The 25,116-nt window shown below is 40.6% G+C and overlaps 2 protein-coding genes across 2 annotated transcripts; both read left to right on the forward strand.

Moving 5' to 3' along the window:
• Positions 1-2,554: 2,554 nt before the first annotated feature.
• On the forward strand, positions 2,555-14,032 carry LOC102708637 (histone-lysine N-methyltransferase ATXR3). The gene is made up of 21 exons (XM_006659120.3): positions 2,555-2,841; positions 3,038-5,077; positions 5,840-5,884; positions 6,183-7,367; positions 7,656-8,026; positions 8,110-8,649; positions 8,733-8,833; positions 8,923-9,733; positions 9,827-10,030; positions 10,117-10,188; positions 10,282-10,392; positions 10,503-10,603; positions 11,353-11,452; positions 11,529-11,624; positions 11,751-11,918; positions 12,006-12,131; positions 12,210-12,263; positions 12,382-12,629; positions 12,725-12,833; positions 12,923-13,222; positions 13,511-14,032. Exons 2-21 carry the CDS (start codon positions 3,175-3,177, stop codon positions 13,673-13,675), a joined length of 6,810 nt encoding a protein of 2,269 aa, XP_006659183.2. The 5' UTR covers positions 2,555-2,841; positions 3,038-3,174; the 3' UTR covers positions 13,676-14,032.
• Positions 14,033-15,683: 1,651 nt separating this feature from the next.
• Positions 15,684-23,896, forward strand: LOC102708915 (helicase-like transcription factor CHR28). Its single transcript, XM_006659121.3, has 10 exons — positions 15,684-17,094; positions 17,201-17,379; positions 18,092-18,163; positions 18,254-18,328; positions 18,410-19,403; positions 19,961-20,091; positions 20,863-21,081; positions 21,942-22,445; positions 22,556-22,765; positions 23,236-23,896. The coding sequence occupies exons 1-10, from the start codon at positions 16,503-16,505 to the stop codon at positions 23,338-23,340; spliced, it is 3,081 nt and encodes a 1,026-aa protein (XP_006659184.1). The 5' UTR covers positions 15,684-16,502; the 3' UTR covers positions 23,341-23,896.
• Positions 23,897-25,116: the final 1,220 nt, after the last annotated feature.

Genomic DNA, 25,116 nt, shown 5'->3' on the forward strand with positions numbered 1-25,116 from the left:
ATATATATATACTCGTTTTAAAAAATAGTGGTGATCGTGAATTGTGTAGAAGTCAATAACAAAATCTTGGAGTTATCACCATCATCTTTTCACACTAATAATAAATGGTGCTTTCTTTATGGTAATAAAAATTGGCCAGCAAAAGTCTAAATTAATTCTAAAATGCAAAATAGATTTACTCTTTGCAATGTGTTAACACGATTTTTGAATTCCACAACAATGCACGGGTATTTTGCTAGTGTCTGAAAAATTATTGTCTACCAATAGCGTCCTTAGGCTACATCCCATGAACTAACAAGAAATATGATATAGCACGATCACAATCTCTTTGTTCAGTTCTGAAAGGGTATAATAATGGTCTATCAAATTTGTTGCTTCTACTAAATTAGTAAATATCCTCCATCTACCATCTACCAAAATTGAATTATAGTAACTCTTCGTATTGTGATGAAGAAGATATTATGGTGATATGGAAATTTATATTGAATGTTGCCAGCACAAACATTTGTACAAGCAAATCAATGGCATAATTATTTTGAGTATCTTGTGTTCATAATGGAATAGTACCTTAAGTTTTTATATATCTTTCAATCTCACTATGTTTGTACCAAAAGTTTTCAAATGTATGTACCACATACTATTTAGCATTTTTTGTGTTGTTTGCGTAAACAGATAGGCATGCCTACTGAAATAGAGTGGAATCCAAAAAGAAAAAAAAAGGAAGAAGAAACAAAGGCAGTAAAACAATATAATTGAAACTCGACAATAGTCCAACCCTTTTTGGAGCATATTGTCATCTTTTTAGTGCACTTCAGCTAAAAAAAGGTATGTCATATTTGGTTTGGAGAAATTTCATGGGAATTTTGGAGGAAAGAATTGTTTCCTGTGAAAATACTGTAAAATTCATGATGGCCGATGGAACTATGAAACTTAAATATAATGGATTTTACGTAAACATGGGACTCCTTGAAACAAATTACAATATCCAGGTTTTGCGTTACATATGCCATAAAACCTGTTGTTTTGTGAATTTTACTCTTTAAAGAACCTTATATTACCTCTATCTTTTATTGGCAGGAATTTTGAGTGCATGAAGCCCTACATCATATAGATAGGTAGTAGTATATTAGCTATGGCATCATAAAAGTAATGGAAGGGGTCAAAATTTCAGAAGTATAACCGGTAAATCTCCTTATTCCATCACCCTTCTAAATCGACCCTTTTGTTCATCGGGGCACGCTTGGTGAACAAGAATGTTAAGAACAAGAAATATTATATACTACTTACAGAAAGACAATAGGGCTGCTTTGAAACAAATAAAATGGAGGTTGATGAATGATATACTACTTACAGGGTTTAATTAAATATTATATAATATAAAAGCTCATCAATAGTTTATAAGATGTAGCCTAAGCAATGGTAATGAAAGTTTTTTTAGAAAACATATTTTTTAAGCCATGTCATAGTAATCTGCCTGATAATCCACATACTGTCCGAATTTACCTAAACTAAAAAAATACCTAAAAGGGCACATCGGTCATCTATTATGTTGCCTTGTCAAAGGTGTAGATCCATAGTTGCCATCATACTAGTTGACTAGCTGCACTGATTAATCCAATAGAGATTTTATTCCATACCATTGAGTTTATCATGGTTCTATAATTTGCCATCGAGTTTGTCCACTTATCTCAAGTGCCATTGGGTTTCAAAATTCTTATACAATTTCTATTGCTTTTGACCTTTCAAAAAGACAAAATTGCCCATAACCCAAGGGACATTCCCTTTTGCTCATGCTTAGCGGCAGTGCTTAGCAACAACAATGAAAATGATTTACAAAGTGGCAATAACATGCTCATGTGATAAGAGGTGAGCAGAAGTACGGTAATATGTTGCACAAGAAATATTATGAGGGTGTTTGTACCATTTTATAAAATACATATACTAATTTGATGGACTTACGGTGATGGCACACCTACCATCGTTATGAATACACCATATTGTCTTTATCATCACGAGAACCCTTAAAAAATAAGAGCATGTTCGTTCTTTTAATCGGTATGTTCCTTTTCTATTTAGAGTATTTTCAAAATAAAATAAGTGTAATTGATATGTGAAAATTCTAAAAAAAATTTCATGCATTCTAAAGATACCCTACGATTTAATTGATGTCAAAAATTCTGACAACACATTCCCTAGCCTTTAACTTGTTGCTACTACCAAATTATCAAAGACGTGCTAAATACTCGGGTAATGTTCATCTTTTGGAATTAAAACCAAATGTGCGATAAATATAAATATTTTATTTTGACATTCCAATCATTTGACATGGTTGAATTGGGCCTGGCTGCCTCTCGCCGTAGAAATCAAACCGAAGACGAAGGACTCGCATACAAATACGCACAAGGCGAGGGCCCAAACCGGGAAACCGTTAAGCCGGGTTAAAAAAAAAAAAACCCCCCACCACATCTCCCCCTCCTCCGAGAAATGGGATAGATAATAGACTCCGTCCGCCCGGTCCGCCCCCGTCTTCTCCCCACAGGAGCGAGCGAGGCCGAGGCTTTTTACGAACAAGCCACCAGGCCACCAGGCCACGGACCCCCTCCCTCCCCCAAAACCAAGGGAGAAAGCCAAAACACACACCAGCACGCACGCACGCACGCCTCCGCTCCCCCCATCCCCCCGAGGCGATAGCGAGCTCGCGGCCGCCGCGCCCCCCCGCGGAGGAGGAGGAGGAGGAGGAGGAGGCTCCCGTGGGGAGCTCCCGCGCCGCCGCCGCCAAGGAGGAGGAGGAGGAGGAGGGCGAGGGCGGATCTCGCGATCTGAGGGCCAATTCCCCCGCAGGTGCGTGCGTGCGTGGCCCCCTCCCTCGATCCGCGGCCGATCCGATTGGGCTCCTCCGCGCGGGGTTCGTTCCAATTGGGAGCTCGCGGGTTCATTGCGTTTTGGTTTGGAGGTTTGGTGTTGTTTTTATTTTTATTTTGGGGGGGCCCTGTTCGCTGATGGTGTTTCTGCCTCTCTCTGTGCTTGGTGGAATTAGGGTTTTGCGGCGGTGGAGACGGGGATGAGCGTGGAGAGCCCCGGAGGAGACACGGGGAGCTAGGGTTTCGGGCGCCAGCAGTGTGCGCGCCGGGGCCTGGACGACGGCGGCTCCCCCGGCATCCTTCTAGGTCTTCCATGGGAGATGGAGGGGTCGCGTGCGCCGTCCCGCCGCAGCGTGCAGTGGAGGGCTTCCGCGCAGGGGGCCTCGTGAGGAGGGCAGGGGGAGAAGCCATGCCGGACAACGGGGAGAAGGGACACCACAGCAACAACCACCACCACCACAGCCACCGGAAGCAGCAGCCGGCGTCGGCAGCCGAGCTGGAGGAAGGGGAGCTGCTCAATGGGGAGGCGGACAGCGCCAGGGACTTGGAGAGGAGCATGCCTCCCAAGAAGTGGCGGAAGGTGTTGGCTGCCTCCTCTACTGCAGAGGTGGAGCCAGGGGAGATTGTGAGTGTGCACGCCGTGTCCTCCAAGAAGGCAAGGAGGAACGGGGAGCTTGAGAAGGGGCAGATTGCCCCCGAGAGACAGAGGAAGGAAAAGTCTGACAAGACTAGGAGGAAGTCGAATAAGGATGATGTGGAACCAGGGGAGGTTGCTCCATCAGACAAAAAACGGGACCGGGATCACAACAGGAAGCACAGTTCGTCAGCTCAGGTACGCGATGATGGCAAAAAGGGCTCCTCACGGGATTCTGACGAGGAGCCAGGTGAGATTAGGCCAGAGAGCAGCAGCAGCGGCACTGCAAGGAAGAGCCGGGCAACAGAGCCTGAGAGCAACAACCACAAGCACCAAGCTGAGACATTTGATCAGACTGGTTCAAAGAGCCGCAGGAAGGGAGAAGCAAAGAGTTCTGGTAAGCATTTGTCAGGAAGAAATCGTGACATCTCGCCTATGACGCGTGATCGACATGAGAGGAGCCCAGGTATCTTGGGTCGCTTTCCTCATGATCGCCTTCGCCATGACAGAAGCCCAAGCCGCTTGGAGCCCTCTCCACGGGACCGCAGTCGCCCCTATGACAACAGAGACCGCAGCCCGTACATTTCCCCACGCCATAGAATGCGTCAGTCCCATCACAGGGATAGCACACCGAGCCGCATTGAGATGCACCACCACAGGGATAACACACCAAGCCGCATTGATAATTCTCCTCGGAGGTCTCAGCACGAGGACTTCAGAGACCGAAGCCCACTTCGTCGTGACAGATCACCATCTGAACGAGGTCGGACTACTGAAAGCCATGAAGCAGGCAAGAAGAGCAGAGGTCCTAAGCTTGAAAACAACAGCCTGGAAAAAGCACAACACAAAAGTAAATCATCAAAGCAATTAACCAAGTCGAAGAGCAGTAGCAACGGAAGTAATGAGAGGATATCCAAGGAAAAGGCAACTGAGACCATTCAGTACACTGAGTTGCCACCACCACCCCCGCTACCCCCTCCGCCGCCACCACCTCCGCCTCCACCACCTCCTCTACCACCCAACATGCCGCCTCCTCTGCCTCCTCCCTTGCCTCCACCACCAGAACCTGAACTGAATGGAGTTCCTGCAGAAGATGTCTCGATGGAAGAAGACATGGATATCTGCGACACTCCACCTCACACTAGCTCAGCACCTGAGCCCACTGAACCACCTGCTAGCGATGTGGGAAAGTGGTGTTATCTTGACCATTACGGTATTGAGCAAGGACCTTCTAAGCTTGCTGACTTGAAGAAGCTGGTGGAAGATGGATATCTTCTTTCTGATCATCTAATAAAGCATGCTGACAGCAATCGGTGGGTGACTGTTGAGAATGCAGCTTCACCACTAGTTCCATCCGATTTCCCCTCAGTATATTCGGATGTCTCAACACAGCTGGTTAGTTCACCAGAAGCCCCAGGTAATTTACTTGATGAAGCTCGAGAGGAGGCATCTGGTGCTGAGCATGAGCAGATGGAGGAAGCTTCTGCCGAAGAGCAGGAAGATTTCTACATTGATGACAGGGTTGATGCGCTGATAGATGGATCTATTATGGTGGGTGGTCAGGAGCTTGAGATTCTTGGAGGTAAAAACGATCCCTTTCTGTTTGAACCCGAGATTCAAATTTTTTCTCCTTTTCTTTTGGTGCCAGTGGGCCGGGCTGAGCTTGGGTTTTCCTTCAGTTTGCTTGTTCGTATTTTTTTGGGGTTGCATAATTCTGGGTGGTGCACCCCTCGGTTTCGTTGTAGTTTTGTATAGGGGTGGGTGCTTCAGTTGTGGTTTTGCTGTTTAAACCTAATCTTGGGTGTTTCATGTTGTCCACGTGGTTGGGCCCGGGTTTTATAAGGTGTATACTGACCTTTTGGATACAGTTTTTTCGGTTGCAAAATCTAGTAGCCCTGACCTTGAGTTTTCTTGGATTTTCTTGTTGCATCTTTGTTTTGCATATGCGCCCCCATGTATTTCTGTTTTTGGTTTGACCGTCATGAAAAAAAATATTTCCACAATTGCCCTTGGAATTTATTTATGTTTTTTAGATAATGGAAAAGTGTATTACACCTCCCGGCCTCATATTGGAAAAATAATTATGCTTACGAGATCACTTTGTACTCTTCCTTTGAAGCATCTGTCGGATTTATATTACTTTTGAAATTCTGGGCTGTTGGTGCGACCGGTAACATGCATGTTTGACTCCATTTTTTTTGTAAATATAAACCTTTTATGTGTTAAAAACAGTAGGACTTCCAGAAGCCGTACAAGTATAATTCGTTTTGTTATTTGGTTGTTTTACTTACACTTCCTCATGGTTGTACTAATGTTGTTGCCTTTTGTTATTTGGAAATTGCAGAGCTTCTAAATGCACATTTTGAGCCTGTTAACTGGGAAAGTGAAGGTACATGATCAGTTTTCTCACTCTCACACATACCTGAATTCTTGAAGCCATTATATGTTTTCCTTCAGTTATCTAGATACTGTTCCTCTCTTGGCAGAGCTGACTGCGTTCTGCTTTTCTTCTTGTAAAGCGTAATCATTTAATTGAGCATAATATTTCCTTAGGAGAAAGTTTCATATGTTCTCTTGTGCTCTAGTATAGTAGTATCTGATGTCATCATAACAGAACTAATTTTCTTTTTGTTACTCTTCATTCTGTTACTACCAACATGTTGAGTTATTATAATTTTTTATGCTAGATTTTTCAAGGTTCCAAGTTAAATCTGAAGGAGATGACGGAACCAAAAGAAGCACTGAATTTCCAGACAGCAGGACTGCACACATTTATGGTGCTGGTGCTGCTGAGAGGGATACTTATCAGCAATATGTTGAATCTAGTGAATGGTTTTCTGGGAGATGGTCATGCAAAGGCGGTGACTGGAAGCGAAATGATGATTTCAGCCAAGACAAGCCTTACAGGAAGAAGCTTGTTCTCAATGAAGGCTATCCTCTTTGTCAAATGCCAAAAGGGGGTCATGAGGATCCTCGTTGGCTCTGCAAGGATGAGCTCTATTACCCATTACGTGGTAAAAAGCTTGATCTGCCGTTGTGGGCATTCTCATCAGCAGAAGAAAACGATGAAACTGTAGATGATGCCAGTAAAAGTGGTGTGATGCCTGGGAGGTCAGGTCAGACTAAACAACCTCCTAAGGGAGTGAAGGGGACAACACTTCCAGTTGTTAATATAAATGCTCGTGTTGTTAAGGACCAATCCTCTTCTGAACAACGTATAAAGTCCAAAGGAACTGATCGGCCACCTTCTAGATCTTCACGCTCCCATTCAATTGGGACCGATAGGAGTTCTACCTACGAAGGTTCGTCTCATTCGAAGAAGCATCATGAACACGATTCACAAAGTTTGCACAAGTCCAAGTCTGTTCCAAACATCCCAAAGGACCATGTTTGTACTGTTGAAGAGTTGTCAGTCAAAGTGGGTGATTGGTACTACCTGGATGGAACTGGTCATGAGCATGGCCCATTTTCTTATTCTGAACTGCAAGAATTAGTTAAGAAGGGCACTATCCTTGAAGGGAGCAGTGTTTTCCGAAAGACTGATAACACATGGCTACCCGTTCTTAAGGATTTAAAATCTGGTTCCTCTGCTAGGAATGGGGAGGCTGGAAGTTCTAACTCTGCTCTCATACACTCAAACCAGTCCAGTGTTGCTGTGAACCATGGATCTGGTAGCTTTCACGAGTTGCATCCGCAGTTTGTGGGTTATACGCGGGGTAAGCTGCATGAGCTAGTCATGAAGTATTTCAAGAGCAGGGAACTTACTTTAGCTATAAATGAGGTCTTGGAACCATGGATTGCAAAAAAGCAGCCCAGAAAAGAACTAGAAACATATTTTTCTCATGGTTCAGCTTCAAAGAATTTTGTGCAAGGTACTGTATCATGTCTTGTCCAAATAACTTTATTACCCTACCTTTTACTCTAATTTTTTTCTCAGCTATCATGATGCATGTCAGCAAGCAAACTTGTCCCCTATACATCTCTTGCCTTCAAGTCCTTCCAGTTGCACAATGCACCCTCTTTGCTGGATTTCTTTTTATTCTATTAATGCAATTGCTATTCTGGTCTTTTCTAATAATACTTGTTTCTTCTGGCTTGCATTTTGTCTTGTGGACATTATCATCAATTCTCTTTTTCCCCCCCTTTTTTGATTCATGTAGAAGATGGTGGGTCCACAAAAAGGGCAAGATTGCTGCCTGATCAAACTGATGAATATACTGATATGTCGGAGGACATTCTTGCCAGTCAGAAGGATGATTGCTCTTTTGAAGATTTAATTGAAGGGACTACACATGTTAAGGAAAGCTCTCTGAATTCCAGAATGGAAAGTGAGAGCTGGGGTTTACTAACTGGGCATGTGTTAGCAAGAATCTTCCATTTTCTGAGGGCAGACACGAAGTCACTTATTTCTTCTGCAGCTACCTGTAGGTGTTGGAACACTGCAGCTAACTATTACAGGAATCTGTGTAGATCCGTTGATTTGTCTTCTGTGGGCCCTCAGTGTACTGATTCTGTTTTCCATGGCATTATGGTATGTTTGTACGTCTTCTTAAACTTTTAGATGTTTCCTTTGTCTTCTAATTTCTGGCTCAAAATTATTTATCTTCCTTTCAGGCTGGTTATAATTTGCAAAATGTTAGAACACTTGTTTTAACTGGGTGTTCAAATCTTAGTTCTCTTGCCCTTGTGGAAGTACTTAAGCAGCTTCCGCACATATCATATGTGCACATTCAAGGTTGCAGTCAGCTAGGGGATCTCAAAAACAGATTTCAACATGTAAAATGGATTAAGAACTCTTTGAATCCAGATGCATCATACCAGAAAATTAGAAGCTTGAAGCAGATAGATGATGGGAGCAACGGCACATCCAAAGTTGGAAGGGCACATATGATGGGTGGTTCTGATGAGCTTGATGGCTATTTTGCTGATATTTCAAATAGAGAGAGTTCCACTCTTTCCTTTGGACAAGGGTTCTATAAGCGATCAAAGTGGCTTGATGCTAGAAAGTCGTCTGATGTTCTGTCGAGGGATGCACAAATGAGGCGTTTGATGCAGAAGAAGGCCGAGAATAGCTACCGGAAGATGGAAGAGTTTGTCATCAACAAACTAAAAGAAATAATGAAGATCAGCAGATTTGATTTTTTTGTTCCAAAGGTACTATTGAAATCCTTTAATGCTGTACCTTGATATTCTGGTCGACCCTAATATTTGTTCACGGTACTTACTTTCTGTTACAGGTTGCAAAAATTGAAGTTAGGTTAAAAAATGGATACTATGCTCGCCATGGCTTCAGTTATATCAAGAATGACATCCGTTCTATGTGCCGAGATGCATTAAGGTAAAGTGGCTTTAACTGAATCAAAGGCTTGCAAAATAGTTGAATTTTATGTGATATTGCACTATCTGACATTTGATATGCCATTACAGATATAAAGGTCGAAATGAATTGGGAGATATGAAGCAAATTGTTGTGGCCTTCATCCAGCTTGCAAAGAAACTTGAGAACCCAAGGTTGATTTCTGATAGAGATGGGACAGTAGTTCAGAGGGATGGTTCTGACACGAGTCAGTATTCTTCAGACCTGAAACTCAAAAAGAAACAAAATAAAACTACATCAGAAAGAAGGGGATGGAATGCTGGTGGAGCAGACCTGTCATCTCGTGCGTTTGACCGTGAAATCAAAAGAAGTCTTTCTAAATTAAAGAAAAGGGATATTGATTCTGGTAGTGAAACATCTGATGATGATGATGGCTACTCTGAAGGTGATGAGACTGAGAGTGAAACTACTGTTTCTGATACAGAGAGTGATCTTGATGTAAATTCTGTAGCATGGGATTTAAAGGGAAATGGTACGAAGTTATTTGAATCTAGTGAGTCTTCGACAGATGATCGTGGATGGGGTGCTCGCATGACAAAAGCAAGCCTTGTTCCCCCAGTGACTAGGAAGTACGAAGTTATCGAGAAGTACCTCATCGTAGCAGATGAGGAGGATGTACTACGAAAGATGCGGGTTGCTTTGCCTGATGACTATTCTGAGAAACTGCTCTCACAGAAGAATGGCACTGAAAATTTGGAGCTTCCAGAGGTTAAGGATTATCAACCAAGAAAAGTACCTGGGGATGAAGTTCTTGAGCAAGAAGTGTATGGGATAGATCCATATACACATAATCTCCTACTTGAAATGATGCCTACTGAACTCGATTGGTCATCCTCTGACAAACATACCTTTGTTGAAGAGGTATTGTCCTGGTAAATAGCCTTTTTAATTTCATTTTTACTTTACATGGGGGGCTCATTCTTTGCAACTGTTCTATTGCTTTTTTCACTGCAGTTGCTTCTGAACACCTTGAATAAACAAGTGAGGCAGTTCACTGGTTCTGGAAATACCCCTATGGTCTACCCCCTTAAACCTGTAATTGAAGAAATCCAAAAGTCTTCAGAGGACAGTGGTGACAAACGGACTTTAAAGATGTGCCTTGGAATGCTAAAGGCCATGAGGAACCACCCAGAATATAACTATGTTGCCTATAGGAAGGCATGTATTTTACGATAACTAATTCCTGCATACTATCCTAGTTAACTTCTTCCAGTCTCCTTAACTTTCTTAATATTTTCTTTCAGGGTCTTGGAGTTGTTTGTAACAAAAAGGGTGGATTCGGTGTAGATGACTTTGTCATTGAGTTCTTTGGGGAGGTATGTAATTTTTATGATCAACAAATCTTCCTAGAGTGACATGCGAAGGGATATAACAGTGGTATTATATTTTTGAAATGGCAACATCTGCAGGTATACCCTTCTTGGAGATGGTACGAAAAACAAGATGGCATTAAACATATACAAAACAATAGTGAGGATCAAGCTCCTGAGTTTTACAACATTATGCTAGAACGGCCAAAGGTACCGTTCAATCTCAATTTTTTTATTGTCACCTTGCATATGATGTGTGTCAGTCCAGGCTTCCAGGCCAAGGTACAGATAACTGATCTTTTTCATTGTTATGATAAAAGGGAGATCGTGATGGATATGACTTGGTTTTCGTTGATGCAATGCATAAAGCCAACTATGCAAGCAGAATCTGTCACTCCTGCAACCCTAACTGTGAAGCAAAGTAAGCTTCTCTTAAGCTTCAGATTAGTACCTTGTGTGTTGTACTGTTCTATCACTTTTTATGATTCTATAGTGCCTTTTTAGTAAACCTGTACTTTTGGACTGTGTTTGTGAAAAAGGTTTGCTGATCCAAAGGTAGGCAAGAGTATGCTGTAGTTACATTGATATATGTGGTGTTGCAGTTTGCATATGATATATTCTTGGCCCTATCATTTGTGCAACTACCTTCTATATTGCCTTCCCTTTTGTATCTTGAAAGGCCTTTGTGACTTTGTTATTGTTGTACATGTGGTGGATCCATGCATGCTGCCTAGGCTTTGAACTGTAGTATTGACCGAATGTGATTTCACTCTTCCTGTTTGTCCACTTCATTCTATTTTGTTCACCATGATAGTGCTATAAATTTGTCTGAACAACTTTCGGATGACCTGGTTGTTGTTTTCCCAGTAGTGGAAATTCAGAAATTGAGAACAAACAGGGAAGAGGCCAGCAATAATGGATGGTCAACAAACTATATTTAAAAAAAAACTGTGCATTTATATTTTAACCAATTGCTGTACCTACTACACGTTCTTCTGTTCTTCGAGAACTCTTAAGATTGAAGGAAGAAGTGGCCCATATTGGCCACCAACAAAGCCCATTCCTGCTTTTCCCATGCTAGTTGAATTGATAATAAAATCATATAAAATGCTCTCATATGTTTACATGTCATACTTGTAACAACTCATGTTTATCAAAATATATTTTCAGAGTGACGGCTGTGGATGGTCAATACCAGATTGGAATTTACACTGTTCGACCAATTGCAGAAGGCGAAGAAATCACTTTTGATTACAACTCTGTTACTGAGGTGATTACCATTCCTGGTTCCTGTATAAGTTCCATTTAAATTGCTTTATCTTATGTATGCATTCTAATAACGCCAGAGTAAAGAAGAGCACGAAGCATCAGTTTGCCTCTGCGGAAGCCAAATATGTAGGGGCAGCTATTTAAACTTTTCCGGGGAAGGAGCTTTTGAGAAGGTAAACTTTTAGAAACATTATTGTCTATAGTGATTTAGGAACTAACCCTTGCAGTTTATCAAATTTTCAGATACTGGATTTTAGTTTGCACCATTTCCTTCCATCTACTAACACCACCTGAAACAGGTCTTAATGGAATTCCATGGTGTGCTCGACCGGCATAGTCTTCTGTTACAGGCTTGTGAAGCAAACTCTGTTTCTCAACAAGACTTAATTGACTTGGGGAGAGCTGGTCTTGGTACTTGTTTGCTTGCTGGTTTGCCTGGATGGCTTGTTGCCTACACAGCTCACCTGGTAATTGTAGTTACCAATTTTTTAGCTTCTTCTATTATACAGTATCAGTATCATGATCCCTCATGGCAATATTTCCTGTAAACAAAGGTGCGGTTTATATTCTTTGAGAGACAAAAACTTCCTAATGAGATCTTCAAACACAACGTGGAAGAGAAGCGTCAGTTTTTTTCAGATATAAACATGGATTCTGAGAAGAATGATGCGGAGGTCCAGGTAGGTCTTCAGATGACTTGATTACAAGTTACATCAATTTTACATAAAAATCGATCTAATTCTTTCATCTTTACTCAGGCCGAGGGAGTTCTGAATTCAAGGCTACAGAATTTGACTCATACACTTGACAAGGTGCGCCTTTTATTTATACCTCCCTAGATTGAAGTTGTTTGATATAAGTGAAAGAAAGCATGCACTGTCACCCACACCCCAAATGACATCGCTCCTGATGCATTTTTATGGTGTTCAGGTAAGATATGTCATGAGATGCATATTTGGGGATCCCAAGAATGCTCCTCCTCCACTGGTGAGGCTAACCGGGAGAAGTCTAGTGTCTGCCATCTGGAAAGGGGAAGGCTCATTAGTTGATGAACTTCTTGAGTCAATGGAACCTCATGTTGAGGAAGATGTACTTGATGACCTTAAGGCCAAAATTCGTGCACATGACCCATCTGCTTCTGAAGATATTGAGGGAGAAATCCGAAGTTCTCTTTTATGGTAGGTTTTATAACTTATTCTTGTTTAATTTAACCATCTAGGATCTGATTCTTCCCTCCAGACACCTGCATCTGTCTGACTGCCCTCTTCTTCAGGTTGCGTGATGAGTTGAGAACTCTTTCGTGCACATACAAATGTCGTCATGATGCTGCTGCTGATTTGATTCACATGTATGCTTACACAAAGTGTTTTTTCAGAGTACGAGTAAGTGGAAGCTTCCTCTCAATTTTTTCAACAAAATGTTTGTGCTTGTCTCTGTAACCAATAACTGACTCAAGGATCACCACGTACAGGATTACAAGACAATAAAATCTCCACCAGTTCTTATCAGTCCTCTTGATTTAGGTCCCAAATATGCAGATAAACTGGGACCAGGCTTCCAGGAGTACTGTAAGACATACCCAGAGAATTATTGCTTAGGTCAACTTATCTATTGGTATAGCCAGAATGCAGAGCCTGAATCTAGATTGACAAGAGCAAGAAAGGGTTGTATGTCATTGCCAGATGTATCCTCCTTCTATGTGAAGTCAGTAAAACCAACACAAGAGCGAGTATATGGCACCAGAACTGTGAGATTCATGTTATCGCGCATGGTAAGTGCTAGTTTCTTTTATGTGGTTGTGGATTGCATATTCTGAATTTCGTACTTTATCTAATACGGTATGGAAAACTAAAGAGAATCAGATAAGACAATATGGGATTCAACTATTCTTCAGTTTTTTTTATAGAAAATATAAACCATGTTCTGCTTTATGGAGTATTTCTCTGTCATTGAACTTTGTGATTGCCATGTAATCGCAATTTATCTATAGGATTCAGTGTGATTACCTTTTTTTTTTTCAATTCCACTTTTCTCAATGGAACTGTGTGGCTTGTTTCAGGAGAAGCAGGCACAAAGACCATGGCCCAAGGACCGGATATGGGTTTTCAAGAGTGACCCAAGATTCTTTGGTACTCCAATGATGGATGCCGTATTGAATAATTCCCCCCTTGACAAGGAGATGGTGCATTGGCTCAAGACGAGATCCAACGTCTTCCTAGGCTAGCCAAGGACTGTAGGCAGATGGTATTGGTTTTTCCTTTGGAGATTTTAGTCAGATACCATTCTTTTTTCTTTCTACTCACACCTTTCCCTATCTAATCTAATCATGGGGATTTTAGCTTTTAGATTGCAGCAGGGTAACAACAGCCTCTCTTACCTTCCCCATCTGTACAGCCCACCACCCTCCCCTTACCTTGTAGAGATGTGTTCCATTATTAACTGATAGATCCATCATTGATTTAATGTAGCGCCTTTTCCCCGTCGCGTAGAATTGTCGCCTCCCATGTGCCATGTGGATATTTCATGTGTAAATGCAAAACAGTAGCAATCTTAAATTCAGTGATATGGTTACAGATTGTAGGAAGTGTTGCATTTCTTTTGATCACTTGAGCTGTTTGACTGGTCTCGTAAAAGTTTCATCTGTGATAAAAGGAGTGCTGGCCTGCTGTGTGAGAATTTCCCATGTGCCTGTCCAGGAAGGACAGATGTGTAGGCAAAAATGGGTAGCAGCAGTTCCTTTTTTTCATTTTCCTATGATGCTGTAAGACTAATCCATAACAAGTTTCTTGTGTTAGTGACTCTATAATAGTGTATTAGCAAATGTGTGACATCTGCTGGAAGCTGGTCTTCACTAGTCGTGCTCTGCCGGTCCGGTGCTGTCGTTGAGATGAGGGTGATTGGCAAGCTGCGTGGTGTAATGTTGTAACCCTTCATCCGTGTGGAGCAACGTTGTGCAAATGCTGTGCTGTCAATGGTGAATTAGTAGCACCACTGCGACTCAGCAAATCTGGATGGCCCGCGAAGCGAATCCTCCTCCTTGGTACCCTTGTTTCAGCCAGGCCCCAGGAGGTCGAATAAGGGCATGTCGAATGCTCCACCACGGTGGAGCGTGGTTCCAAGGCTTCACGTTGGTGGTGATTTGACTTAGAGGAGAGATGAGAAAAGATGAGTAGCTTGCAGCATAGCAGAGTGACTTGTAGCTAGGACTACGCTTCCAGAATCACTAAATAATGTTTTGTTTTGCCAAAAAAGTCTATCGAAAATTTGTTTTAAAATTCACATTAATCCACCTTTTCAAATTCAAAATAGTTAATCCCCAATTAAAGATATACTTGATGGTCGTTTTCTCTACTATTAATGTCATTATGGTACTAACATCGTAGTCACACTGACATATGATTCTAATAAATAATAGGACCCACACGTCAGCTACCGTAATAATAATAACATAATGACATAGGATCTCAATCCCTTCTTCCTCCTCACCTTCCCAAACTCAGCCAAGCCATGAGCCTTCGTAGCAAGTGCAATAACAGACTATAAGTGAACTATAAACATGTTCTAAAAAGATAAAAGAAAAGAGAGAATGATAATAAGCTATAGATTTATAACCAACTGCAATATGAACTCTTAAGACACAGTATATACATAACATATGAGACATGATAGTATATGCTTTGTAGCTAACTAATATATAAATTGCCTATCAGATTGAGATGGCTATCCTCTTGGACTTGCTCTGATTTGCCACCTGACACTGACAATGCGACCACACGTAGGCACAGTAGATTGAGCCGGAGAAACCGCAGGCGCGTGGCATTTACTTCGCATTACATCCGAGTCCGACACGGCCCAACGCCAGGCCAGGCCCTCCTCTCCTCTCTCGAGACGGCCCCCCCTCCACCACCTCCTCCCAGGAAACTCCGCGGCGGCGACCTCCCCCCCCCCCTCTCCCCCACCGCCTCGCCGCCGCCTCCGACGGCGCCTCCCAATCCGGGAGGACCCCTCCGGGCCCGCTGGTTCCGCCGCCGCTGTTCCTGAAGGCCGCGGGGACCGATCTCGTGGGGGGCGGGGGGGGGGGGGGGGGATTCGACGGCTTCCGCGGGGAGGTATCCGTACCCTCCTGCGTGGTGGTTCGTACTTTCGTTCCCGGGGGGTTGTTTGGTTTGGTCCGGGGAGGGGGGGGGGGGGGTTGAGTGTCTGCCGCGTGTTGGGTGTTCCGTGTGGGAGAAAAAGAGGTGGGAGGCTTCCCGTGCGCGAATTTTTGTGGGGGGTGTTGGATCGGATTGGGGTAGATAGCGGGAGGTTATCGAGGTTTTGGGGGGTTTGGATTGGGTGGGAGATTGGTCGATCCCGTCGAGTAGGAGTGTTGCGCTGCAAGATTTGGTCCCATCGAGCGCATTTTTTCGATGGTTACTTGTGATATTCTGAAACGGCCTGTTTAATACACTTGAATATTTATTTTTTTGGGAGAAATCCAATCCAGTTCTTAGTGGATAGCTAGCTCCATCTGTCCAAGCGTAGCCTCTGGGTTGTTCATCTGTGATCAGTGATCGTGTCTTAGATTTGAACTGGCCAGGCTAGTGTACCATGTGAAATAATTTCATATGAACTGTTCGGTTACTAACTCTCATCCCTAATTAATGCGATTAATTTTTAGGGAAAAAATGGCCTGGTACCTTAGTGCTTTTCTTTGCTTGTAGATAATGCTCAAGAACTAGATATATAGCAATTCTGTAAAAAAGTTTGCTTGCTATTTTTCCTTTATTATTTTCTCACTGTTTGATATACATTCATCCGCACCATTATTTGATTTGCTTTGCAGGTTAAGTTAGCATGTGCAAGTAACTGTGTCTACTGCTGTGACCACTGTGGTGCGCTTGGTCTGTTTGGCTTCCCGATCATCTGCAGAAAGCCAGAAACTAGGAAGTGGTTTTGCTTTCATAATATCATGGTCAACCTACTAGTTGATACATTGTGATCTGATCGTGTTTATGCGCAGTTTGTACTGCTAAGCACAATTGGAGTTCTGACACACAGATGCTTTGCACATGCTTTCTGGCAATATGAACAGCGATAATTTTATTGACTTGAGTTCAGACAGTGATCTAGATTTTGACTTCGACTTAGATGATCCAGTTGGTAGTTTTGGCCAGCAGCAAGCTTCATCTTCTTCCAGGCCTACTGAAAATAGAAATGATCAATACAGAACTCTGCCACCTTTTGCAAGCGGAAGACATATTGAGAATGCTCATCATGCATTAGGTTCAGGTGACCAAACTTATCCACATTCAAGTTCTTTTGGGGGGTCACCAAATGATTCTGCAAGGGCAACTCCTTCCAACAGAACTGATGTAGTCAAGAGGCACAATGGTTTTGCATCAGATGGAAATGATAATGACAAGAGGATTCTTCCATCATCCTTTTCAAATGGCAGTACAACAAAATCTATCCATTCAATGGCTGGAAATGAGGCGCGCAGATTCCCACCATCTTTTACCAATGGCAATTTACAAAGATTAGGTGAAAATAGGATGGGGAAAAATGTTGCTAATGGAATTGGGGAGCCTTCATCATCAAGGTTGCCGAGCCAAAGTTCTTATCTTGGTAACAACAAGAAGGTCATCACAGACAGCGATAATGGTTTGTATATTTAGTCTTAATTCACTATAGCTCATCCATACAGATGCTTGAAATCTGTCCAGGTTTTCTTAGAAGAACTAATATTTTCCCCTTTCACACTTGCTAGAGGATCTCTATGTATATGGAACCTCCAGTTCACAGAGGGTTCTTCCTCCATCTTTTGGTCGCAATAGTTCTGCTAATCACAGAGAATTTGCTAATGGCATTGATATGCAAGGTCGCCCAATCCTGGAAAATAGGATAATAGATTCTGATGAGAGAGCAGTATACCAGGAAGCGCTACAGGTATGTGTTCCTTTCTATCTTCCTAGTTATTCAGGCAATTTTGTACAACCGAGTTATTTCTCTTATATGTTTTGTGAATCAAATTGCAGACTGGATTTGATGGATTATTATAAACAGTTGGCATTCTATATATTTCTGTTGCTATAAATCATTTTCCTAGTTCATCAATAAGACAAAGGGAACTCTATGACATGAAGAGAACCACAAATAGCTACTAGGTGTTAACTCTTTGAATTTCAAATTTGTTTAAATTTGCCCATTGTCGATCTCCTGGGTTCCTCAGTTTGCTACTCAAATTATTTGGTTTTCTGGCCTTTGAACATGCTATAGTTGATCTCCATTTTTTTTGGACCAGTTTTGTCCTTGAACAAATCATACTAGTTATTCTCCATTCTTCTGGTAGGAAGATCGAAGTTCTGTGAAGATGATGATACATGCTTCTTATTTCAGTCAGTGTTTCTGTAAAATATTTACAGAGCTTCAAACCTGTTTCTCATTTTGTTTTGATTTTTTTAAGTTGCATCATAGATGCAATCATGCAACACTTTTCATTTTTGAATGAGTCCACACAACATCTCTATGCTTATCTGGTTCATGACATGGTTTTATCCAGTCTAGGATATTATCTGCAGGTAGATTATGTACTGGTTAAGCTGTTCGTCTTTAATTTGATTCTGCTCTGTGACATTGCTTCTTATAATATGTTATACAGAACATTAGTCAGGATAAAAGAGAAGATGATCTGCCTGAAGGTATTCTATCAGTACCTCTGCTTAGGCACCAGGTAAATATTTCTCGCATAAATTATTTATTGTTTTGCTTTTATGATTGGTATTGTATACCATATTCCTCTTATAACTTTTTTTCTTGAAAGAAAATGGCATTAGCTTGGATGGTTAAGAAGGAGAATAGCTCTCATTGTGCAGGTGGAATTCTTGCAGATGATCAGGTTATTTCTAGTTTCATATCTTCTTGACAAATAGCAACTTCTTATTGTGTCACTGTCCTTAAAGAAGTTTTCTTGTAACAGGGTCTAGGGAAAACAGTGTCTACAATTGCCCTTATACAAAAAGAGAGGAACCAGCAGTCAAAGTTTATGTCTGTTGATTCAGATCGTTTAAAAGCTGAAGCGCTAAACCTTGATGAAGACGATGAGGCAGTGCCTGTAGTGGATAAGGGGGAGCAGACTAAGAATGATGAGCCCACGAAGGATCCAGGAGCTGGTTCGTCATCCACAGCAGCTGGTACTAGTGAAGCTGGACCATGTACTAGTCAAATAAATACTGCTCCAGATAATACGATTAAAAGAAATGTTGAACCCAAGAAGAAGAATAAGGCAAATACATCATCGTCCATGCGGTCCATGACAAGGCCAGCTGCAGGTACTCTAGTAGTGTGCCCAGCCAGTGTCCTCAAGCAATGGGCAAATGAATTGACAGATAAGGTTTGTGAAAATGCTAAATTATCTGTTTTAGTGTATCATGGTGGTTCAAGGACCAGAGATCCAAGTGAGCTGGCAAAATATGATGTAGTGATCACTACATACACAATTGTGGCCAATGAAGTGCCTAAACAAAATGCTGATGATGACACTGATCAGAAGAATGGCGAAGAATCTTCTGCTGGTAATAAGAGAAAACAGCCATCCAAAGCACAGAGCAAGTCGAAGAAAAAGAAAAAGAAACATAAGGATTCAGACATTGATCTTGCCAGTGGCCCAGTTGCAAGAGTGCGATGGTTTAGGGTTGTCCTTGATGAAGCTCAGACAATAAAGAATTTCCGAACTCAAGTGGCTAAAGCCTGCTGTGGACTACGAGCAAAAAGAAGGTGGTGTTTATCGGGGACACCTATACAAAATGCAATTGACGAGCTCTACAGCTATTTCCGGTTCTTGAAATACGATCCATATTCTACCTATAATTCATTTTGTACAATGATAAAGCACCCGATAGCTAGAAATGCAATTCATGGATATAAGAAACTTCAAACTGTGTTGAGGATAGTTCTCCTGCGGCGCACGAAAGGTGACAAAAATTTATTTTATTGCATGTGTTTTCTGCAGTTCCTTTTTTGCCTATATATAGTACCATGCTAGGATATTTCATTGTAAAGAAGCCATTTCAACCACAACACTTTACCATTCTTTGTTGCTACGGAAACATGCTTAGTGGACACCCCACATGTGGTTAAACCGCATCTCCTAGGATATTTTTGGCCCTTTCTGTGGGTTTATATTAAATTGATATGCGATACAAATATTGGGTAAACAGATTCGGCCAATTACCATAGAGGAGCTATATTGGAAAGTTATGATATTTCCCTTTTTATTTTCTTATTATAAAGTACACTGCATTAAAATTGCTTGCCAGTTGCCATTAGTGCAAATCCTTCATTTTCCTCTGCTAATTGTTTCTGCTCAGTATGCTATACTTCCTTTCTGTTTTTCTCATTCCAAGAAATTCGGTGTGCTTACATTGTTGTTGTAAGATTTTTAAGAGCTTGTGAATGCTAGTTTTTTACTCTAGCTTTTTCTTTGTTTAAATTATCTGTTGCTGATCACATGTTACCTTGTTTTACGTAGAAACTCTTATTGATGGAGAGCCAATCATAAAGTTGCCTCCAAAGACAATTAATTTGGAAAAGGTAGATTTTACAAAAGAGGAGCGGGCTTTCTATTTGACGCTGGAAGAACGTTCGCGGCAACAGTTCAAGGTTGGTTTAATGTTAAAATCAAATATATATGAAACATGTCATTCTGATCCTGCATCAACTAAATTTTCGAAACATTGAGAATTAATATTTAGATTGTATACATGAAAATCACATATTTACGTTTGTGATGCGAAGTACTTCTTATCTCAATTTTGTTGGGGGGTGTATAAATATATCATAAAAATTAGTAGTTTTTTCATTTTGAACACCATGGGTGATGTCCAAAATGACATGTTGATGTGACCTGGAGAAGTAATATATAATCTCCAATCTTACTGGATTTCTTTCTTCCTTGAATGCTGGATCAAGTATTTGTAGAATATTGTTGTTACGATCCACAATGTTTCCTCATATTTCCATTGAACCATTATCTAATATTGAACATTCTAAAGTGGATATTAATTTCTAAGAGGTGATTTTTTTTTTCATTTGATGAAGACCCATTCATTTGTACTCCGTCCAAGTCCAACCCCAAAAGACTTCATTTTTAGCATACCTCACACATACCAATACAAAATTACAAAGACTAAAATGTCCTTCACTTTTTCAAGACTCAATGCAATTGTTCCTTACTTTTTCAAATCCCAAGGCATTTGTTTCTCACTTTACCAAACTCCAATGCAATAATTGCTCAAAAAATGAATTCTTTATGGGACAAATAGGAAGGGTCAAAGATGAAGTCTTTTTGAGTTGGAGGGAGTATCTTCTTCCAAGAACTGGAGATTTTTCAAGTATAATTTCAGAATGCTGATATATTGTGATCCATTTCAGGCATATGCTGCTGCTGGTACACTCAAACAGAACTATGCCAACATTCTTTTAATGCTGTTGCGCCTTAGGCAGGCCTGTGATCATCCTCTTCTTGTGAAGGGGCATCAGTCAGAATATAAAGGCGATGGTTCTATAGAAATGGCAAAGCAACTTCCTAAGGAAATGATAATAAATTTGCTTGCAAAGCTGGAAGTTGCAGCGATTTGTTCTGTTTGCGGCGTAAGCTATCTAATCTCTCTCCATTATGTTAAATCTCACCTATTATATTATTCAATTATATTTACATAACTTGCAAATTTGTTGACTCAGTGTTACTTATCCACCCTCATAAACATTTTCCTGGCATGTTTGTGTCTCACCTTTTATTTTATGCTGTATTATTGTTGTTTATACTTAAAATAATTGGGCACTCCAAGTGAGATCCTATGTTAGAAAGTTCTGACCATTGATTAGGCATATCATAATCGTGGCAGTAGCTATTAATTTAATTCTGAAATTTGAAATTGTAACTGACACGAATTTTCTTTTAATCCAAGCTGCTATAGTTTTAAAAGTAACCAACATATTTATAAAAGTAAATTATTCTGCTATATCTGTAATAACATAATAATGGTAGTATCCTGTGGAAATACACCGGTTGACAATTAGTTTTCATTATTTGGGGTGGGGTGTGTGTGCAACTTCCCTCCAATGGCCCATATGGTAGTTGCATGGTCAGACTGAAATATAAATGTTTTACATACCTCTATTACCTCATGCTCTTGGAATAAAATCATAATATAAATTATGGAGAGGAAGTGGATGGTAATAAAATGATAGAATAGCTGCTGACCTGAAGCAGCCCAACCCTCTATATTTTATGAGAAAGCACCTTGGGTGTTCTTACATCCAGAGCTACAATGCCAATCATAGCTGGTCAGGTTATTTCATTTTGCAAATATCATTCTTTTCTTGTTTCTGTGTCTTTGGACAATGTAATTACTGGTTTAATTCAAACTTCTGCAAAAAAGTGGGCCGCACTTAAAAACCTTTGGACTTATTTTACTGGACGCAATTATTCTAAGTTATGCCTTTTGCAGGATCCACCTGAGGATGCTGTCGTGGCGATGTGTGGCCATGTCTTCTGCTATCCATGTATATATGAACGTTTAACAACTGATGAGAATACCTGTCCCTCCCCTAATTGCGGGAACACATTAAGTACGGATTCAGTATTTTCGTCAGGAGCATTAAGGATTTGCATATCTGGTGAATCCAGTTCTCATGCAGCAGGGAGTTCATCATTAGATGACGAGTCATCTTCTATTAGTCAAAGTAGCTACATCTCCTCGAAGATACAGGCGGCAATTGATATACTGAATTCGATCATTAACATTTATGCCCTTACTGACAGTGATACTATTGAATCAAATCAAAGCCAAGTTGCACCAGTGAAAGCCATTGTGTTCTCCCAGTGGACTGGCATGCTAGATTTGCTGGAGCTTTCATTGAATAGCAATCTCATTCAGTACAGGAGACTAGATGGAACAATGACCCTCAATTCAAGAGATAGAGCAGTGAAAGATTTCAACACAGACCCAGAGGTCCCTATGTTCTGTTTTCACTATCTATTTCACCACCTTGTTTCTCTTATTACTTCCAGCCATTCATTCATTCAGCAGTTGTTTTAAAGGGAATCTTTTTCTTTTCTCAGGTCAGGGTTATGATCATGTCACTGAAAGCAGGTAATCTTGGTCTCAATATGGTTGCTGCTTGCCATGTAATTCTCCTTGATCTTTGGTGGAATCCTTATGCTGAGGACCAGGCAATTGATAGAGCACACAGGATTGGTCAGACTCGTCCTGTTACCGTCTCCCGTTTAACCATTAAAGATACAGTGGAAGATCGCATTTTAGCTCTGCAGGTAATAGTTTGTCTTTCATTTGTGCACTCATGTCATTTTTTTCTTTTTCCTACTTAGACAACATACATTTCATTTTTTTTTACTGAGGGATGAATTACATTAATATCATTGTTATTCTTAAACATGCAAGTTTGATGCCTGATATTGGTGTCGAGTACATGATAGGTCCTTGAAACTGCACTGTCAGATTTGCAATGTGATGTTGGAAAATGAACAGGCAGTTAATATTGCAAGTTGTAATATTCTCGTGAACCGCGTGTATTTTTTTGGGTGCTAACTATGTACCAAAAAACAAACAACTTTATTGAGGTTCTATTTAATATCCTTTTTGTTAACCATGGGGGCAAATGCAACAATTTGAATATCACTATCTTATGTAGATATGAGTTATCTTTTGATACAACAAACATCCTTGGTGATTTGGTGCCTTGGTGGTCTGCTCATCTGATGATGTTTCTACTTCTTTACAGGAGGAAAAGAGAACTATGGTTAGCTCTGCTTTTGGCGAAGACAAATCAGGTGGCCACGCCACTCGGCTCACTGTGGACGATCTGAAGTATCTATTTAGGATGTGATTGGAACTTCGGAACCTTCGCTGCTGCACCCCAGTGATCTTTGTGATACAGTGACATTGTACAGTAGCTTGTGAACTTGCCTGAGGCTACCCCCAACAGCTGTGTACCGCTGTGAGTATTTTGGTGCGAGGTATTGCGGATTCACGCCTTTCCATGGCCCCGCAGCAGCTCCAGTTTTGCCATGCCCTGATTTTCTAGATGGAGTGTAGTAGGCTTGGTAGCTTAGCCTGTGTTGACATTGACCCAGCTTGTAGGAGAATTCTGCCACTGATTCCTGTCTTATCAAGAGATCCATCTGGTGGTGTATATATGTGCCATATAAGTGCTGCTCTGTGTAGTGTAACTTCATGTGTATGAGTATTGGCTTACTCAGATTTGTTGTAAACTTTATTACTTATACTGGTGTGCACGGGCTGAGGGGCATGGCCGCCGTACGCCATGTGGGTCCCATCTGTCAGTGATACACCCACCTTCCTTTTGCTAGGTATTCAGTTGGAACTACAATCTCTGAAAACTTTCAGTTGGAACTTTAGACTATCAAAGGTAATGTCTACGTATAAATATTTCTTGCAAAAATCTTACGAAAACAAGAGCAGGTTAAGAGCTCTCTTTGTAAATATAGATTTCCGAAACTTTCATCCAGTTAAAATTAAACAGTTAAGAACTTTCCTGTAAAAGTTCTTAATAAGATATGCAAAAATCTATTATTTATATACATATATATATATATATACTCCCTCTAGTTTCATAATTCTTTTTGTTAAAAAATTTAATTAAAACCATTTGTAAAATGACAAGAATTATGAAATTAGAAGGAAGAATTATGGAACTAGATGGAGTAATAGGAAAATTAGCTACTATGTTTGATCTCATATGTTAGAAAAAAAATATAATTCAAATAGAAATATATATATATATGGGGTAATACGACAAAGAGTCACCACAAATTAATTAAAAACAGATTAGAAATATAATTTTAGAAATTTAATAAAAAACTCCCAAATTAATAAAAACACAAAATAGAATCTAGAGTGAAGTGCACCGTCGGTCTCTAAACTTATATGCATATATTATCTAGGTCCTTAAACTCTCAAAATGCATTTTTGAATTCCCGAACTTGTCCGGGAGTGTCATATAGGTCCAAACGAGCTCCAACCCGTTCCATCCGCTGACATGGCATGCCACGGTAGCGTCTACGTGTTGGGTGTGCCATGTGGGTCCCACATGTCAGTTTCTCTCCTCATTATTCTTTTCTCTTCCTTCTCGTAGGCGCTAATGTGGCATAGCACGTTAGCGGATGGAGCGGGTCGGAGCCCATTTGGACCTATATGACACCTCCGGACAAGTTCGGGAACCCAAAAAATGCATTTTAAGAGTTCGAGGACCTAGATGACACATGCATACAAGTTTAGGAACCGCTGGTGCACTTCACTCTAGAATCTAATTAGTAATAAAATTTTGGAATTTAAAATAAATAAAACTAAATAGAGTCCTCGTGTGAATACAATTTAGAGAAGTAAAAAATTCGAATTGAAAAATTGAAATGATTAATATTGAGTGAAGAGTCTGTCTAGAAATACAACCGAAAAACATATAAAATTTCGGTTAAAAATAAATAATATTAAGAAAAAAGTTTAGTATGATACAATTTAGAAATATCTATTTGAATTAAAATTATAAAAATTATACATAAAATAGTTTATGTACGAGTTCAAGTTTACACTACAAGTATAAATACCAATTAGGAATTAAAAGTAAATAAAATTAAAATAAGGT

The sequence above is a fragment of the Oryza brachyantha genome, chromosome 8 (assembly GCF_000231095.2).
Source record: "Oryza brachyantha chromosome 8, ObraRS2, whole genome shotgun sequence".
Lineage (NCBI taxonomy): Eukaryota > Viridiplantae > Streptophyta > Magnoliopsida > Poales > Poaceae > Oryza > Oryza brachyantha.

What these genes read in the sequence shown, in the direction of transcription:
- LOC102708637 (XM_006659120.3), top strand. Translation starts at nt 3,175, where the DNA reads ATGGGAGATGGAGGGGTCGCGTGCGCCGTCCCGCCGCAGCGTGCAGTG. An exon ending in AACATACCTTTGTTGAAGAG is followed by an intron (nt 9,734 to 9,826) that starts GTATTGTCCTGG and finishes TTTTCACTGCAG; the next exon opens with TTGCTTCTGAACACCTTGAA. An exon ending in GGGAAGGAGCTTTTGAGAAG is followed by an intron (nt 11,625 to 11,750) that starts GTAAACTTTTAG and finishes CACCTGAAACAG; the next exon opens with GTCTTAATGGAATTCCATGG.
- LOC102708915 (XM_006659121.3), top strand. Translation starts at nt 16,503, where the DNA reads ATGCTTTCTGGCAATATGAACAGCGATAATTTTATTGACTTGAGTTCA. An exon ending in GAATTCTTGCAGATGATCAG is followed by an intron (nt 18,329 to 18,409) that starts GTTATTTCTAGT and finishes TTCTTGTAACAG; the next exon opens with GGTCTAGGGAAAACAGTGTC. An exon ending in CGATTTGTTCTGTTTGCGGC is followed by an intron (nt 21,082 to 21,941) that starts GTAAGCTATCTA and finishes TGCCTTTTGCAG; the next exon opens with GATCCACCTGAGGATGCTGT.